The following is an 18,418-nucleotide window of genomic DNA, read 5'->3' on the forward strand; positions in this document are numbered from 1 at the left end:
GCAGTTGCCTGAAAGTGGCTTTACTGTAACTTGTCATTTCTGTTCACCTAATATTTTAGTTTTGTGATAATTTCTATTAATACGTTTTGTTTTTTAACTACCTCACAGTTTTCCTGTTGAAAGCAGAGAAAAAAATAAAACCTGTATTCCAATTCATTTGATTTTTTGTGTGTAGTAGAATTATCGGTATCGGTAATCAGAGAGTACTCAGATCCAAGTATCGGTATTGTATCAGTTTGGAGAAAGGTGGTATTGTTGCATCCCTAAAATCAGGTCATCTACAACCTAACTGAAAACAGTGGCACCCCTAAAGCTTGGTGATGCGGCTCGCGGATGGACACAACTTGCAGCGTTTATGGTTCGTGCGGCTCGTCTCTGCGGTGAGCCAATATTCTCCCAAACTGTAGGGGGCAGCATGGAGCTCTAGGGCATGCATCCAACACTACACCATAACAGAAGTAAAAATGACTGTTGTTTACAACATGGCATTCCAGCATTTTTAACAGTGTCCTCGTCTTTTCCGACAGTGCGAGCTATTTCTCCAAGAATTATTAACAACATGTTGATCTCGGTGATCTTTGAGAGCTGAATCATACAAATGTCTGTATTTACGAACCTCTGCCATACTAGTTCTTGCCAGTCCGCCATGTTTTTCCGCGTCCGACCGTCCGCATGGTTAGAAAATTTCCTAGGTGCGCGGTGCGGAAAGTTTGGGCCGTGCGGAGGCGCGGTGGAGGGGTGTGGTTGTTAAAATGACGCAAGTTTGCCGCGCGGAGCCGTGCGGACCTCGCGGACGCGTCAAGCATAAACCAAGCTTAAGGGGTGGCCATGGCCACCCTTACAAAGTTGCAGGCCCCCTAGGAAATAGTGCTAATAAATCATCAATGTTCACTGAAACCATAAATCTTTCATATTTATTCAAGACATAAATGTTAAACACAATATATATATATATATATATATATATATATATATATATATATATATATTTAATAACATTGCAGATAACTGAAATGTATTTTTCTGAAATGCTTGTGCTTCTCAAATTAGAGTTTTGTGTTTTGGATACATATTGTTTTCTAATAAAAAATGAATAAAGGAGCAATGCATAAAGAAACACTAGTTTCTTACTCAACTTCTTTAACTCATTCACTGCCAATTTGCATTTTTTTTACTGTGTGGGCAACGGAACGAGCCCCTGCGCTGAGAGAACAAACATCTCAGCTCTGAAGCCGATCTTCATCCACATACGTCACACGTCACATGATCAAGAAGCAGAAAATCCATGTGTTAGGAGATCCTTTTGGGACGTTCCTGTAAAAAAAAAGGTGAAGCGCGAACCGGAAAAGCTTCTGCCGATCACAATTCAACAACAGATTATGAAAGAACGGATAATGATCGAAACATGCGGATTCTTCCTGATGTAAGAGGTCTCTGCTTTGTTTTGGTTGTTTTGGCCTCGACGTCATCCCAGGGTATCTGCAGGTTTAAGGGAGCCAAATTTAAGACTTTTTAAGACCTTTTTTAAGGCCACTTTGACCAAATTTAAGCAATTTTTTAAAATTTAAGCTATAATTCCCAGCTATTGCCTGGAACCGATGCTAACCACGTCGTCGCCAACGTGGAATTAGCCATCCAGTTACCATTAAACTTGCACTTCCCCATGGCGCAAGCTCCCACTAGCTTAACCAGCTAATGTGCTCATCTAAAAATAGCCCCCTTTCGCAACCAACTGAATGTGTACGGTTCCGCTTACGTCAAGATCGTACACAAAAAATGCTGAACACTAACTAGAAATTTATGAAAATTTTATAGAAATAAAAGAATCTTGTTTATTGGGTCTTTGGACATTTAAGACCTTTGGAAACTGTATTTAAGGATTATTTGTCATTTTTAAGGATTTTTAAGGCCTTAAATTTGGAAAAGCAAATTTAAGACTTTTTAAGGACCCGCGGATACCCTGCATCCTAGCGCGCAACGTTCTGTCACTCTTAAAAAAACTGTAGAAACGGTGAGAAATACTGGCAGCGAAGGCCTTTAAGTAAATAGTAAGTAAGTAAGTACATTTTATTTATATAGCACTTACCACTGTTATAGAATCACAAAGTGCTTCACATAGATCAAAACAAAATAAAACAAAGTCATTAAATCATAAATAGATTAACATCATAAAATCAAAATGCTCTCAAAACAGAATTAGATTAACATCTAAACATCTAAACGGCTGGCAACGAATGAGTTAATGAAGTTTTCACAGACTTCATAATATCTGATTTTTTAAAAACTTAAAGATGTTTTTCAAAAAAGAGACAAATAGTCTGTTGACATGAAAGTGAAAGCTTTAATATCTTTTTAAATCTCTACAGGTCACATCAACCACATCCAACCCAGACGTTGGGTTCACCATCACATCGTGCTTCATTTCTCCCGATTCCAACTCCAAAGTGTCCTCCAGCTACATGCTCATTGAGACAATTTGCCCCAAGGACGACTCTGTTAGCTACATCTATCAGGGCGACGTCTCTCCTTCTTCTGCAACGACGGACAATAAAACTTTCAGTTTCACCTTCGACTCCAAGTTAAATTCAGAATTTCTATTCTTGCACTGTGAGGTGTCGGTGTGCTCAAAGAGGAATCAGAGGAATCAAGAGCTACCCCAGGTACGCCGCAGAATCTTCTAGATAGCTTTTTTTTTGTGCATTTCAATAGTTTTACTTCACAAGCCTTTTCATTTAACTTTGTCTGTGGCTTTTTAGTATTACCAGCATTTGTTTCAGATGATTATAGATTGATGTTTTCCTGGTAAAAAGAGAAAAATCAGCTCATTTAACATTTATCTTTTTTCTACAAATCTTATGTTGAATAAAAAAATAACAGGGATGAGACATTTACCAGTTTAATGGTTTCTATAGTAAATTTCCCAGTATTCTATATTCCATTTATGTTTATATATAATTTTAGTTTCCAGTATTGTTTTCCAATTTTCCAACACATTTTAAAAATACTGTTAAAATACTGTGATACTGTGTGTTCTTCATTTCAGCTGTTTATAATGTTTGATCATTATTTGACTATTATGCTTGACCATTAGAAACTTACATGATTAAAGCTATTAAAGCGGATCTTCAGCATAAGCTAGGTTTTGAACGCCAACATGATCACAGAACCCTCACCCCTCCTCTCGCATATCTTCCCTGAGACACTTCTGCCAGAAACGAAAACCTGCATTGCCAAAGGAAACGAGAAAGCACTAAACACCAGTCACCGTTTTCTATGTCTTTTCTTGTCTGTGACTTTAAAGAGCAAGTCACCCCCTACAAGAAACTTACTTCACTCCCTCTTCATGTTTGAAAAATGCGACAAATGCTGTTGCCTAGCAGACCGAGAGGGTGGAGCCACTAACAAATACACACACTCACGACATTGTGACATCATAATGTTCCAGTTTACATCATAGCATACCTCTTAGCCAATAGCGGTAGCAGATTTAAATTCAAATGCAGTGAAGAGTTTTTACCCGACAACGGCACAACACTGACAGTTTCAGGCAGAAAATTTCAATTTTAACTAAAATGCACTAAAGTGCAAAACTATTAACTACACGTGTCTGCAGCACAATTAGACACGCATTTATATAATTTATCAGAAAAAAATGTTGATTTGAGGGTGACTTGCTGGGGTGATGCTTTTTAGTAGTCTGTGCTAAAGTGTAAGTGGTAGCAGCCGGCTGTTTCCCCATCTCAGATGTTACTGAGCAGAGAACCTCTCACACCAGTGGTGTTCTGCTGCTAAACACACAAGTGTGTTTTGAGTGGAGAATTCAGGGAATGGCGAGGACGCAGTGACACGGGCAAGATCTACAACCGGGTCGTCCAATAGTTGCTTTCGGTCCAACACGTATTATTGGTGGAGATTTTTTGACAAATGCTAGAGATCCCCTTTGTTCATTCATTTAGTTTTTATCTCTACAATATATTTATAGCTATATGTTTGGTGTGAAATGTGCCATTTTTAAAGTGCTGATGATCTCATTTCATCACATTTCAGTGTTTGACCTGCGACTCAGTTTCTCCTGATTCAATCGTGCAGTTGATGTTGAACATCAAGGTGTTGACCAAGAAGCTGATTGTGCTCGGAGGTAAGTCATGCACACCGAAAAGGTTGGCGAGGGAGAAACTAAACTTAGTTCTTAGCTTTTTACACCATACACTGACTGTGGTAAATAAAAATCTACTGGGTGAAGCTTAGATCAGCACAATAAAGATGAACCCAAACCACATCACTTCTCCACGTCTGGTTCTGATTACCTCCAGTGTTTCGATATGTCTGCATGTGCATTGATTAACACCATTAGTGCACTGCAGTGAGTATTTAGATGTTTACACAATAACACAGCGTTGATTAAAGTGGAGTGCGTTAATGCTCCGACCCGACTCCGCTGTTCCGGATCAGGGCACTGTTCCGGAGATGTGGAAAAAGAGGAGTCACACAGCAACAAGCAGCAGTTGTTTTCACTTAAACCTTCTGTTGTGGCCTCCCTTTTCCAGTAGATGGGTGGGGGGTGGGTGATCCTCTTTTCTTCTCAGCTTGGGGAGGAACATGAAGACAGCGTCTCTGGTCCTTCTTCCACAATGTGTTGCTCGGTCTCAGCGGGTTTAGCAACAATCCGACTGAGGCAGAAGCTGGCGGGAGGTGTGGTCGTGAGTTAACGCTCAGTCATATTGTTCTGATTATGACCTAAACTTAGATGGGCTGATAGCATGAGCGCCCATTCTCCAGCGCATTGGAAGAGATGTTTAAACTCTGAGCAATGGCCAACTAAACCACCGCAGTTGGTATGAGTCAGTGCTTTTACTTATTATTTGATATGAATGACATCATTTTTGCTGGCCAGATGACCGTGTTTCATAGGTCCTGCTTAATCTTAGCGGTTATTTTCCAATTTAAGATTATTACGGATGTAATGTTTTATTAGCCTGGTCTGCCAGACTCGTCCTCGGTGTAGTTCTGCACAGAGAACGAGTCTGGTAACTCACAGGCAGAAGCACTTAAGGGGCGGGACTAGGCAGCTCAAAGTAACCAATCAGAAAAAAGATGGAAATCCCGACTGTATCGCACAACGCTGTAGTTTTCTAGCTGTAGTAAGAAAAATTGCATCTGGCAACGGCGCAAACATCTTTTACTTTTTTTTTTAGAAGAAATACTTTTAGCGCTTGTTAAGTAATTACATGTGGGGTAATATTTAATCTCCATAACCCTGGAACCTGAAATAACACACATGACAATAAGGGAGACATTTTACCCTGAGTCCCCAAAATAATGGAGAGTTAACTCAGGGAAAAACCTCCTCCGAGGCTTTTCCCCCCATCACTCCCTTGTGCTCCCAGTTCGTCAGGGGCTTTATTCACAAAGGATGGAGAAGGCGGGGCCTTCTCAGATTACAGAGGTACAGAGGTTTCCTTGGAAATCCACAATCAACATCCTTGACTGCAAACAAGCTTCTCTGCTCAACCTTTCATAAACAGCCACAGTTGGCAAACACAAGAGATTCATGAAGTGTTAATAACACAAAATGGGCATCTTTTAGGCCTCAAAAAGTTACAATTATAAAAAATACCCAACAGCGCTTCTACTTGTGGTTTTAAAGACATTTGAGTCATTTAGAACAGAGAAAAGAGCCGCAGCCAACTCCGCCGCTGTCTTTGCTGTTTATGAGAAACTGAGCATCGCTGTGTGTGACGTCCGCGGCGCTGTAGTTTTTTTGTTGTAGTCAAAAATGGAGTCTGGTGACAGCGCAAACATTTTTCTTTAGAAGAAAGGCTTTTAGTGCTTCTACTTGTTGTGTCCAGAGGAAAGAGCCGCAGCGAACTCCCATTCAGTCGCCATTTTTGACAAACTCGGCGTTGTGGTGTGTGACGTACGATGCTCAGCGCTGATTGGCTCGGCTAGAAATCTCACGGGGAGGGGTTATTTGAATAGGGGGGTTACCAGACTCATTCTCTGTGCAGAATTAAACAGAGGATGAGTCTGGCAGGCCAGGCTAATGTTTTATTACATAATAATGCATAGAACTTATATAGCGCTTTTCAAGACACCCAAAGGCGCTTTTTCACACACTCTCACATTCACACACTGCTAGTGATGGTAAGCTACTTGTAGCCACAGCCACCCTGGGGAGGTCTGACAGAGGCGCCGTCGGCCCCTCTGACCGCCATGTGTTATTTAGCACATCTACTTGTGTTTAAGCTGAAGTTATTAATGAAATGAAAGAAAAGTTAGGCACAGTTTCCCTTGAGCACATTTTTAAAGAAACAATGAGTAGTTTTTATAGTTTATCTCTGGAAACATCCATCGAAACATTGTTGACAAATAATTAAACGATGCCCAGTTCTTGAAAAATGTTGGCGGCTTTGTAACATATAACCATAAAAATTGGGTCTAAAATACATGGGAGCGGTTCTCCGGGTGACACCATATTAGACGCCATGTTTCCTTCTACGGGAGCCCGTAAGGACAAAACACATTTACTGATTTGTAACAAACGGTTACAAAAGTGTTGTCATTCATGAACGTCGTTTTACACGTTTACCTCTTCACTCGTTGCCGGTGATGAAAGGGAGTCTGATGTGCTTGTTGTATGGCTGGAGGTTGCTCTCCCAGGGGTTTTGGACCCTATGGGCATCCATTGGTAAGGTCTTACTTGAACACAAAACTACTGATTTATTGCGATGATTTAGGTATATACTGCCCCCCATCGCCAGGGAAAATATGCATTTGTGGAAAAAAAAATGTTCACATTTGTGGAGTCAGATATAGTCAGTGGAGTCAGTGCTGCTCAGACTCTGACAGCAGCTTCAATATGCAAACAGTATATACATTTTTATGTAAATGTTTGATTTGGTTAAAAGTGACAATAGTGGATGTGGGGTCAATTAGAAAATAAGTTGTGTTGATTTCTCAGCTTGAAAAATAGCACAAAAGGTAGTTAAATTATGGGAGAATAAGGCCCTGTCCACACGTAGCCGGGGATCTGCCAAAACGAAGATATATTTTTACGTTTTGGCCTGCCATCCACTCGAAAACGGAGCTTTTTCACACGAAAACGGATCTTTTTAAAAACTCCGGCCAAAGTGAAGATCTGCGTTTTCTCCGTTTTGGGTGTCTGCGTGTGGACGGACAAAACCGGAGTTTTCAGGTCCGCAACGTCACTTTCCGCGACAAAAAAATGCTGACATCACGTGTGCGACCTGTGTTTACACTAGTCGGCATCATGGATGCCCTCAGAGCTGTGCTCGCTTTATCAATTGTCCAAGCGCTTTTTGCTTGTTTGTTTTTGCAAGCGGAATTACTGCTGCTTGCGGAAGACCACAGACGAAGGACGAGGTTAAGAACGGGGGAAGTACTGCCACCTACAGGTCTGGCATGTCCTTAACAACGTATTTATCCGGGTACGTGTGGACAGAGTTTTTTTTTTAAACGAGGCGGTGTGGATGCAAGTTTTTGGAGGGGCGGATATTCGTTTTTAAAACAACCCGGCTACGTGTGGACTAGGCCTAAGATCTGTTTCTACAGTCCTCTTCCGACGGTCAGAGGAGCTATGGGACGGAGTGGTGGAAAGACACCCTCACTCCATCACCTCCTCTCAAATTAAAGTTTTCTCTGACTGCCTGTCATCATTCACGACAATGAAAACTTTTCTTCAGGATAAAAGCAGCCATTATGCTCAAGAGCTGGAATCCTACCAGCTCTTCCTCTTTAGTCCGGCCGCTCACACAAGCACGTTTTGTGTTGTTAGTGAAGACATCATTCCAGCTAGATTGACTTTTGAAAGGCTTCCAGATGGAGTGAATGGATGAGCGGGTCTCCCAGGAGTCAGCTGGTTCGTCTGTGAAGACGCGGCTCTGAGCTGCATTCCACAGATTATCAGCCCAACGCAGGGAGTAATCTGCTGCTCTGTGGGCTTTTGTGTGACAGGGTGACTCACAGCATTTTACATTTAATAAATCACATGTGTGCTGAGCACGTTGACACAATTGAAAGCATACATTAAGTTTTCGTTCTTCTGTTTTCTTTTTCGGATCTTTTAGATTATAAAACCGCTCCAAAACCACACGGACCCCCTGATGAAGGTAAGTCTGTCTGCATCTTATTTTCCTCACAGTTTTCTTTCAAGCAGAAACCAACAGTACGCATGTTTTGCAGAAACGCTGTATATGCTGGATACACCGACAGTAATGGGGATCGCCTTTGCAGCCTTTATGATTGGAGTTCTACTGACTGGCGCCCTTTGGTTTATCTACTCACACACAAGTAAGTTCATTATCTGCTGCTTGGCTGCCCCGACCGAACTCACCCCTCTGCCTTAATAAAATAAAAGGAATGTTGCTGCGTTTCAGTGCCAGCGGTGTGCCGCTGCGCCTGCCAAACATCCTGTAGCTGATAGAGGCCCCTTCACAATAACAGATTAACGGTTTTACTGTAAATATATCCTGTTGGTCAGCAGCAAGAGCTCTTCTCTTTCCTGTCTTTGAAAGTCTTGGGAGCTACAAGTGGTCAGCAAATATTTGCAGCACAATGGCTGGAGTTGAGTTGGAAATCCCCCTTGCTGTGTTTAGTGGGAGCTCACAGGAAAAGACATACAATCTGACCATTAGATGCCAAGACCTCCCCCCCCATCTTCCCTGGCCTGCTGACCCTAGCTGACCCCTGAGAGGAAGTGTGCTCCCAGCAGTCCAGTGAGTTCACTGGCAGATAGAGCTGCCCTGTTCTCTTATTGTTTGACTGGTGACCTGCTGCTCTGTGGCTCAGTTCTTCATGCACCTCCGTCACAAAGAGGGTTAGCAGTGTCTTAACCAGTCATGCTCCATGCTGTAGACCTCAAAGAGTCTTAAGCTTGGTTTATGCTTGACGCATTCACTTTCCGCTTGGTGATGTGGCTCGCTGATGGAACGCGCTTCACAACTCGCAGCATTTATGGTTCATGCGGCTCGTCTCTGCGGTGAGCCAATATTCTCCCAAACTGTAGGGGGCAGCATGGAGCTCTACAGCATGCAACCAACACTACACCATAGTAGAAGTAGAAATTACTGTTTACAACACGGCATTCCAGCATTTTTTAACAGCGTCCTCATCTTTTCCGACAGTGCGAGCTATTTCTCTCCAAGAATTATTAACAACATGTTGATCACGGTGATCTCTGAGAGCTGAATCATACAAATGTCTGTATTTACGAACCTCTGCCATACTAGTTCTTGCTGGTCCGCCATGTTTTTCCGCGTTCGACCGTCCGCGTGGTTAGAAAATTTCCTAGGTGTGTGTTGCGGACATATTGGACCGTGCGGAGGTGCGGCGGAGGGGCGTGGTTGTTAAAATGACGCAAAATGACCCAACTTTTCCGCGCGGAGCCGTGCGGACCTCGCGGACGCGTCAAGCATAAACAAACCTTTAGACGCTTCTATAACATTTATATGAGATCTTCAATTACCCGTAGTTACATATTAAATGTGGAATTGTATATTTCTCTGACAAATGCACTGGATTTCAGGTGTGACAAAACTTCAATGCCCGTGATGCATTAGGGCAACAACAGTATTTAGAGCAATTTATTGACATAGCCCTGCAAGCAGGCAACGTCACATGGGTGTGCAGATCATGTCCATATTGAGTCTGTCGGTCCACGCCACGTCTGTAGGACGTCCAAACTGGGGCCCTGTCCACACGTAGCCGGGGATCTTCCAAAACGTAGATATCATCCACACGAAAACAGAGTTTTTTCACACGAAAACGGATCTTTTTAAAAGCTCCGGCTAAAGTAAAGATCTGCGTTTTCTCCGTTTTGGGTGTCTGTGTGTGGACAGACAAAATCAGAGTTTTAAGGTCCGCAACGTCACTTTCCGCCACAAAAAAATGCTGACATCACGTGTGCGACCTGTGTTTACACTAGCCGACAGCATGGATGCCCTCAGAGCTGCGCTCGCTTTATCAATTGTCCAAGCGCTTTTTGCTTGTTTGTTTTTGCAAGCGGAATTACTGCTCCTTGCGGAAGACCACAGACGAAGGACGAGGTTAAGAACGGGGGAAGTACTGCCGCCTACAGCTCTGGCATGTCCTTAACAACGTATTTATCCGGGTACGTGTGGACAGAGTTTTGTTTTAAAACAAGGTGGTGTGGATGCAAGTTTTTGGAGGGGCGGATATTCGTTTAAAAAAAACCCGGCTACATGTGGACTAGGCCTAGGTCTTTGCACAGTAAGTTCCCCGTTCTGTGTTGCCACCTGATAATTTCTTTCTTTAGTGAATTTTTAGGTTTATCTGGTCTCTCTGTTTTGAATACAAGTAACTAGTAACAGATTATTGATGTTTCTGGTGTTACTGGAGGCTCTGATGTGAAAGCATACTTTGATCTCATTTTTGTGAATAAGCAGCAGATGCTGCTGTGGGCCATCACCTGTTCCTGTTCCTCTTGCAGAAGTCTTCTGTGGTTAGAGCATGCAATGTTACCCCTCTGAGTCCAGACAAGCCTCACATGTGTGAAGCTGCTGCTGGAAAACTCACATTTTGTTTCACCACACAGTTCCTCTCTCCTATAGTGGAAATTATATTCACACATGCGATCATACAATTCAAATTATGCAGATTAGATGGTGACGTCATTCAGATAATTTTAAGACAGTCATTAGCTACTTTCCCCCTTTTTTTTTTGTTTGTTATGGGAATTAATACACACACACACACACACACACACACACACACACACACACACACACACACACACACACACACACACACACACACACACACACACACACACATATAGAGTATTGCTACAATCTTCACACCCTATTTTCTATGTTAAAGTCAAAAATATTGAATGCAAACTAGAGGTGTTTGGTTTTTCTTCCTCAACCAAATGCATCTGTTCTGCTTTTACTGGCTAGTCTCCCAGACCAGTCTCATGATAAATGATAAATGACCCGCACTAATATAACGCCTCTTAGAGTAAGGACTCCAAAGCGCTTTACACTATAGTGTTTCATTCATCCATTCACACACACTGATGGTGATGAGCTACGATGTAGCCACAGCTGCCCTGGGGCGTACTGGCTCTAGTTGTATGATCTCAGGTGATCATACATCTAGAGCCCTGTCCTAACACACACTGTAGCCTCCAGCCCTCTTTAAGTGAACTTTATTTAGGATTATACAGATATATCACTTTATCTCCTGTTAGTTGAAAGCGAGTTACATAAGCTGCTCACTTAGAGATGATGCTTCAGGTTGTTAGTAATGTGCTAAAAAACTGCAACAAAGTACCTAAAAGGTACTAGTATTTTCCTGTACGTTACTACTGTAGTATCACTACTAGGGTTGTCACTGTGTGAAAATTTAACCTCACGGTTATTGTGACCAAAATTACCACGGTTTTCGGCATTATCGCGGTATTCTTTTTTAAACGTGCTACATTTTCACACAATTAAGTAAACCCTGTATGTCAGGAAAATATTGTCCTCAGTTTGTGTCTAAATTTAGCCTAAAATGTGTTATTTTGTAATTATGTTGTTTATTTGTTTACATTTTTCTCTTTAGTCTTTAAAATACCAATATTTGCCCATAACTTCTTATTTTATGTCTGTTTGATGTCATCATTTTAAAAATATTAGTTCAGATGATACTCAGTACTCAAGTAGCCTTCTAATCAGATACTTTTTTACCCTTACTTGAGTAATAAACCCTATATCAGGAAAGTATTATCCTCGGTTTGTGTCCTTCCAGGGAGCTTTGCAGATGTGGGAAAATGTCATCAGGCAGTAATCTTTGTTAAATTCATAATTATTCTCGGAGAGAGACCAACTCTTATCTGCCCCTGGGAGCCCCGTAATGCATAGCGTCATTTCAACATGGCGGTGTCCGCGACACGGTTTATATGCAGGTAGCGGCGCTGCGGCTGCTTTATATAGCGACTCGTTGCATTCTCCCTCAACCCAAATCCTCAGATCACGCATTTTAGCTAAAACGCTAACGTTAGCTTGCCTTGCGTTGACTGTAGAGTTGTGGGTGATGGTCACGCAGATGTGTCATGAGATTTGAAGCGTTGCTGCCTTTCAAAGACACTTTTTCTGCACGTGCTGCAAACAGGATAGCCGTCTTCTATCAACTGTCCCTCGGCATTCTTCAAATATCCAAAAGATACCCAAACTTCCCACTTTGTCTTCTTTGAGGGATAACAAATGTCCTGAGTGCTGCCGTCTCCTCCTTTGGCCATTATTTCAGCTTTAGCTTCAAGAAAGTTTTGGTTGTAAACAACAAAGTGCGCATGTGCCGCCGGCAACTTCAGCAGATGATACGGTGGCTGGTAAGGGTCACCGCGCCTACACCGCAGCCACGGTAACCCACAGAGATAATATAGTTTTTTATAAAACAAGACGGTTATTATTACTGTCAACTTTTTCACCGGGGTTTACGGCTACACCGGTTACCGTGACCACCCTAATCACTACGTGTTATAACATTTAGTCAGATAATAATAATTAACATAACATGTTAGCTAACTCAGTCTTAATCCACACAGTTGAAATCAGATGACATCATGTAATCTGTTTTTCTCCTTCATTGTGGATTAGATGAAAAGGGAATAACGTGATGTGAATAGGAAGCAGCCAGAGTGTTTATGAAGTACAAAGCTGAAGTTGAGAGAAACTCCCTCAGAGCAGAGATGGACGCCGGTAACCGAGGCAAATGTTTCACATAAAAACAAATGTGGCTGGTAAACTTTTTTCTCTACCAGCCACTGTGGCTGCACCCCTGCATCTGGCACACACACGGGATTTATTCACATTTATTTTATATTCACTTGTTTCAAATTTTGCAGTTTCATAAGAAATGCTCAGAGGAATATTTACTAACTAACTAACTAAAACTTTATTTATATAGCGCCTTCACATGGCCCAAGGACCAAACAAAGCGCTGCACAGCAGAAATAAGCATTAAAAAATAAATAAATAAAATAAAAAATAAAAGCATATAAAACCATTTAAAACCAGCAAAAACATGCAGATAAAATCTAGGTGGGGCAGCAAAAAGTGCAAAGCCAACAGTTAACGGGCCTCTTCCTGAATAAAAGCTAAAGAGTAAAAGTGAGTTTTCAGCTGGCTCTTAAGCTTGCCGAGCGTGCTGGCCTGTTTAACCCATGTAGGTAGCCCGTGACTTGCATTTTATTGTGATCAAAGCTGCACTCGTTACATATTTTCGACAAGCTGCTCCTAAAGGTGTCTGTCCTCCACAGTCCCTGAGCAGTTTCTGGTGACCTTACCTTCAGCTCTAACGGAGAGAAGCTCCCGGAGCTCTGCATCGCTCCAGTTTGTCATCTCAGCTGATTCTGTTTAAAAAGTGAAATTTTTGCCCACATTTACTTCTAATATAGTTTCCTGCTGGAGCTCGGCTGGAACTCCACACGTGACCAATGCGTAATCCGCATTCACAAGTCCAGCGTTGCTGCAATATCACCACCAAGAGTGGCAGTATGAATGCCGCAAAATTCCTGCTTCACCATGCTGCCAAGGTGCTTTCACACACCATGGTGTCATTGTTACACTGATTAGCTGGTATGGTGTGTCTTCTAAAATGGGCTAAAGAAATTAGCATTGTTTTCAGTTATTTTTCATAATTCAGGAAACCTGCAGAAACTTGGTTAGGAAGTTTGTAACAAAGCAAGTTGGAGGGTTAGGATTAGCTGTAAAAAAACAGTTTGACATTATTAGGGGGAGAAATTACACACACGCCTGAGATCCAATCATGAATCAGCAGGATTGAGGCACTACAACCCTCCTACAGTAGTTCTGCTTTGTCACATTTAAACCGTAAGTGTTTACTGGACAGGATGACCTCCAGCAAAGATCAGCTATAATATGTTCAGACCTTATCTTTACCAAAATATTTTCTTTGGCTTTTCTTTAGAAATCCACTTTATTTCAGCTTTATGAATATCCGAGGAGCAAAGAACATAACTTCTAGCTGGCTGCTTTTCTAGAGATAGTAGATGTCAGATCTGAATAGAATAAAGGTAATTATAGTAGATATGGAAAGAATCTGGATGGAGCGGGAGGCACAGGCCTCTGTTGTTATGAAAACAGGCTTTTGGTTCCTTTGGATGGATGACTGAGATGGCCTTATATGGCAGCGTTTGTAATAAACTCCAAGAATGCAGATGCCTCTAAACAAGCATCAAAAATGCCACATCAGCAAGTTTCTAAAACCAGAGTTATGAAACAAGAAAACCTTTGGGACAGTTAACGGTGTGTTGTTACTGTGATTGGTGGCCAGAGGGAATGTTGTTCATATCCCAGTTTAAATGTGTCACGCTGTGAGTTGGGGGAGGTTAGGACCCAAGATGCAGACCCAGGATGACACAAGGCAGGAGTAGTGAAATTGTAAAAAGCCTTTATTTAGGGGTAAATCCAAAGGGCTGGAAGCCAAAAACCAAAACTACAAGAATCAAAACCTGGGAATATCCAAAAACACAAGAGACCTAGAGAAATTCCTAATACCTAGAGAGGGGGCGAGACAACGCTGACACAAACAATGGACCAACAGTGTGTGTGTGTGTGTGTGATCTTGGCCAGGCTGTGCTGCGGAGTCAAATTTCTATGCTTCGGGACGCTGGCGCACTGACAATAAAGCTTTTCTGATTCTGATTCTGATGAGTAAAGGTAAATGTTTTAAACGCCAACACAATGTTATGTTTTGGGACGTTTGCTTGTTTTCTTGGCACAAGATGTTAGTAGTGAGGCAGTCCTCTAGAAATGACCTGTTACCAGGGGCGTGTCCAGGGAGTGGCCTGGGGTAGCACATGCCACCCTTAGAATCTGATTGGCCACTCTAAGTGCCACCCTACCAAGTTCCAGTTTAAATTGACTTTACATTGTTGACAAAAGGCTTGGGTTGTAAACTCCAAAATAGTGTGGTAGCATGCACCTTTAACATTGTTTACTAGCCCAGGCTTACAGAACATTTCTGTAGTATTAATATTATTTATTATTTTTTCATATTTACATAAATAGTATTTAGAGTCCCACTCAACTCCAGTTGGTGGCAATAATGCAACAAGAAGTGACTTGCTAACCACCACAAAACTAGAAGATGAAGAGGAAAAAATGGTGATTGTGCAATGTGAAACTCAAAAACTCACTAGAAAGTAAAAAACAAGAAGTAAATAAACGATTTGTGTAAATAAATAAATAAGCATAACCATTGGTGCCACCCATGCATAAACAAGTGCCCCACATGGGCCACCCCATTTTAAAAGTCCTGGACACGGCTCTGCCTGTTACCCTGTTCACCTAGAGCATCAAATTACAGAATGAAAAAGCTGGCTCTGTCAGATTATTAAGATGTCTTGAGCTTTTGAGAAAAGACTTTCTGTGGTATCATTTCTGACCTCAGTTAGAAATAATGAACTAATGTTAGCTTATTTTCCCCTCAGGAAAACAGAGCAATATCCCAAAATGATCCTTCTCTGGGCAGTTTCTACGCCAGGTAACATGACAAATGAATAAATGGATGAATACATTAATAAATAAATAATACTGTGACTTTACGGCATTCAGACGGCATCAGCACATTGTGTTCAAGGGCTTCGTGCATAATTCTGTGACCTTAGAGCTGCCTTTGTCTCTGATCCAGAGACATGATGTTGGATTTGGGAGTTAAAACGTCCTCAGACAGATGAGGAGCATCCTTCTGTTTTACAGACCTGTGGGTCCTCTGAGGGAACATCTGCTGGCAGCTCTGTTTTACTGAACATGAACAGAACTATAGGGGCTACAAAAAGGGACAGGTGTACTGCATCACCTATGGATTCATACAAACCAGTACTCAACCAAATTAAAGCCCAAGCAACGTCATTTGAAACAAATTTCCATTTAAAAGAGGACATTTGTTCTTTCCACCAAGCTGTTGGGAAAGATGTCACACAGCAGAGAGCCGTGGAAGCTGGGCCAAACGTTCAAATGAAAGGCAGATGTGGCTTCGTTTCAAAAGCTCATCATTATCTGTCAGAGGTGCTTTCTGTAAACAGACTAAGCTCTTTTATTTGTTGAGCAAAGTTACGGCACGAGGTCCTTTTTAAAACATGAAACATTAGGAAGGTCACATGTTCGTTCTGCTTGGTGCGTTCAAGGCAGACTAATGAACTCCAGATAAAAACAGCGAAACGTCTTTTGTTTTCTTTGTGTCCTCTTTGACGGGACACATTCAGGGATCAACAAGCTGCAAACAAACAAATGTTAGAAATTCATCAAGATTAGATGTAGACTAAAATGAGTAATACATTTTTTGCTTTGTTGGAAAATGGCTTCATCAGAGAATTACCCGAAACTATGACGATTGGAAGTTTTAGTTAAAATAACCATTTGGGAGTGAAACAGCTGGGATCAGATAAACAATGTTTTAAAGTGAATCTCTTTCATGTTTTATTCCCAACTCTAAATGCCATCCATTTTGTCTTCCTCTGGTCCAATCTCGTTCTCCCTCTCCTGTTCTTTGTCCAGGCGGGACAGCTGGTAGACAGCCGGTCCAGAGGCCCCAGCCTGTATCAGAACACAGCAGTGCAGCCCCCAGCATCGGCAGCACGCAGAGCACGCCGTGCTCCAGCAGCAGCACGGCGTAGCCCAGGGAGCCGCTCGACGGGACACTCGCAGCCTTGCTGCAGCACGACGACGAGCCAACACACTCCAGTTGGTTTGTTGACATCTCAAAGTTCAACTTAGGAAAAAAAAGGTCCCAGTGGTGCTCTAACTGGGAACGGGCCACTGGACTGTCCACATGTCATTGCTGAGTGATGCTTTGGTTTACCTTCTTAATTTGTCTGAAAGAAAAATACAAGAAACAAATGAAAGTTTATATTAGACATGTTTCCATTTCAAATCCAAATGCAGTTTTTTTTAACCACAGCTCTGCCTTTGTTTTGGCCTTAAATGGCCTGATGTGTTTGTACTGAGCAGGCTTACTCCCAAGCCTGCAGCAGTTAGGAGGTGATGTGTTGATGGCTGGACCGTAACACATTACTTAAGGACGTGCATCCCTGAAGGTAGCGGAAAGCACAAACAACCACTATTGAAATGCAGACAGATGTGCAGTATGAACGCAAGTCATCATCGTGACGAAGAGAACCAGTGGATTATGAAACTGGTGTTGAATGTAGAACAGAAGATAAAACACCAACAGATGTGAACAGAAAATGTGAAAAAAAAAAACAATTATAAAAATAACATTTTATCCTTAAAATGTTTTTCTTTTGAAATGGATCAAAGTACAACACATACAAAATTTTCAGCATTAAAGTCCTCATCTGCTGCCAGGAGTTTCTGTTTATGCCCCACCTACAAATGCCTTCAAACTGAGATTTTTACCTTCTGATTCGGAAAAGATCTCCTAACCACAAAATACTGATACATGGACGTAATTTTCACTTTAGAAGTGGGGGGACACGGGTGGGTGGGGGTGGGGGTGGGGGGGTGGGTGTCTTTGCAGTATGTTCTAATGGGAAACAGGCTTCAACGCAAACGGCTGTTTCCTGCTTGGTCTTAGAGCTCAACCAGTGTCAATTTAATATAGCGTGATATTGTTTTTGGATGGTAAAAAAGTGCAGGGGTCAACACTTGACTTTGGAAAAAGTGGGGGGGACATGTCCCCCCATCCCCCCCCCCCAAAAAAATACGTCCATGTACTGATATGATTTTGAAATATTCCACCACACCACTAGCTGGTGAGCGAAATAAAGAGAAAGAAAAGTGGTAGTTTCAAAAATTTTCTCTCAAAATCTTTTTTTTTTTTGCCTTTGATATCAACTTAACCAGTTATCCAAGTCTGATTGTCAAAAACTGTAAAATTTCAGTTTTTGTCACTAAAAGCCACAGCGAGAGTTCAAGCTAGCAGCTCTTTGTTGTTGCTAAGTTCAGCTAAGCTGGAGACAATCAGTGTTGAAATCTCAAAAATAATTTAATATTAACATAAAACATTGTCTTGTCCACAGACCTTAAAAACCAACCAGAAGAATTTGCCATATATTGAGTAAATGCATTTTATTCCACCCTACAGACACCAGAGCACTCTCAAACCTGTTCTGTGTGGTCTTAACAAAAATACATAAAGTCATTTCTATTGTAGAAATATTGTAACTAATGAAAATGTTTGTGTGTGTGTGTGAAAATCAACTTTATTTGCTCCCAAATTTCATAGAAGTGAGCATGTTGGGTTCATTATTTTCTATAAAGGTCAATCTGATTGATTGTTGATCATTTTCTTATGTTGGATTTAACATTTTTTATCAAGTGAAGAGCAGATATGAACAGAGCCTGGGTTGGATCTTCTTACTCCCACTTTCCCGCTGTGTTGAATAAGCTGTAGCCCATTATTTTCACCA

General features: G+C 41.7%; 1 protein-coding gene across 2 annotated transcripts in view; it reads left to right on the forward strand.

Moving 5' to 3' along the window:
- tgfbr3 (transforming growth factor, beta receptor III) overlaps positions 1-17,481 on the forward strand; it is a 108,356-nt gene extending 90,875 nt beyond the window's left edge. Inside the window, exons 13-18 of one of the 2 annotated variants that reach the window (XM_015962334.3) lie at positions 2,367-2,660; positions 4,048-4,138; positions 8,088-8,129; positions 8,203-8,310; positions 15,479-15,531; positions 16,545-17,481. In XM_015962334.3, the coding sequence (XP_015817820.3) occupies positions 2,367-2,660; positions 4,048-4,138; positions 8,088-8,129; positions 8,203-8,310; positions 15,479-15,504 (561 nt within the window). In that variant the 3' untranslated portion in view covers positions 15,505-15,531; positions 16,545-17,481. The remainder of the gene's footprint in view (positions 1-2,366; positions 2,661-4,047; positions 4,139-8,087; positions 8,130-8,202; positions 8,311-15,478; positions 15,532-16,544) is intronic. The other variant, XM_015962332.3, reaches the window with a different exon arrangement.
- Positions 17,482-18,418: the final 937 nt, after the last annotated feature.

Source organism: Nothobranchius furzeri, chromosome 16, assembly GCF_043380555.1.
Source record: "Nothobranchius furzeri strain GRZ-AD chromosome 16, NfurGRZ-RIMD1, whole genome shotgun sequence".
In the NCBI taxonomy this organism is placed as follows: domain Eukaryota; kingdom Metazoa; phylum Chordata; class Actinopteri; order Cyprinodontiformes; family Nothobranchiidae; genus Nothobranchius; species Nothobranchius furzeri.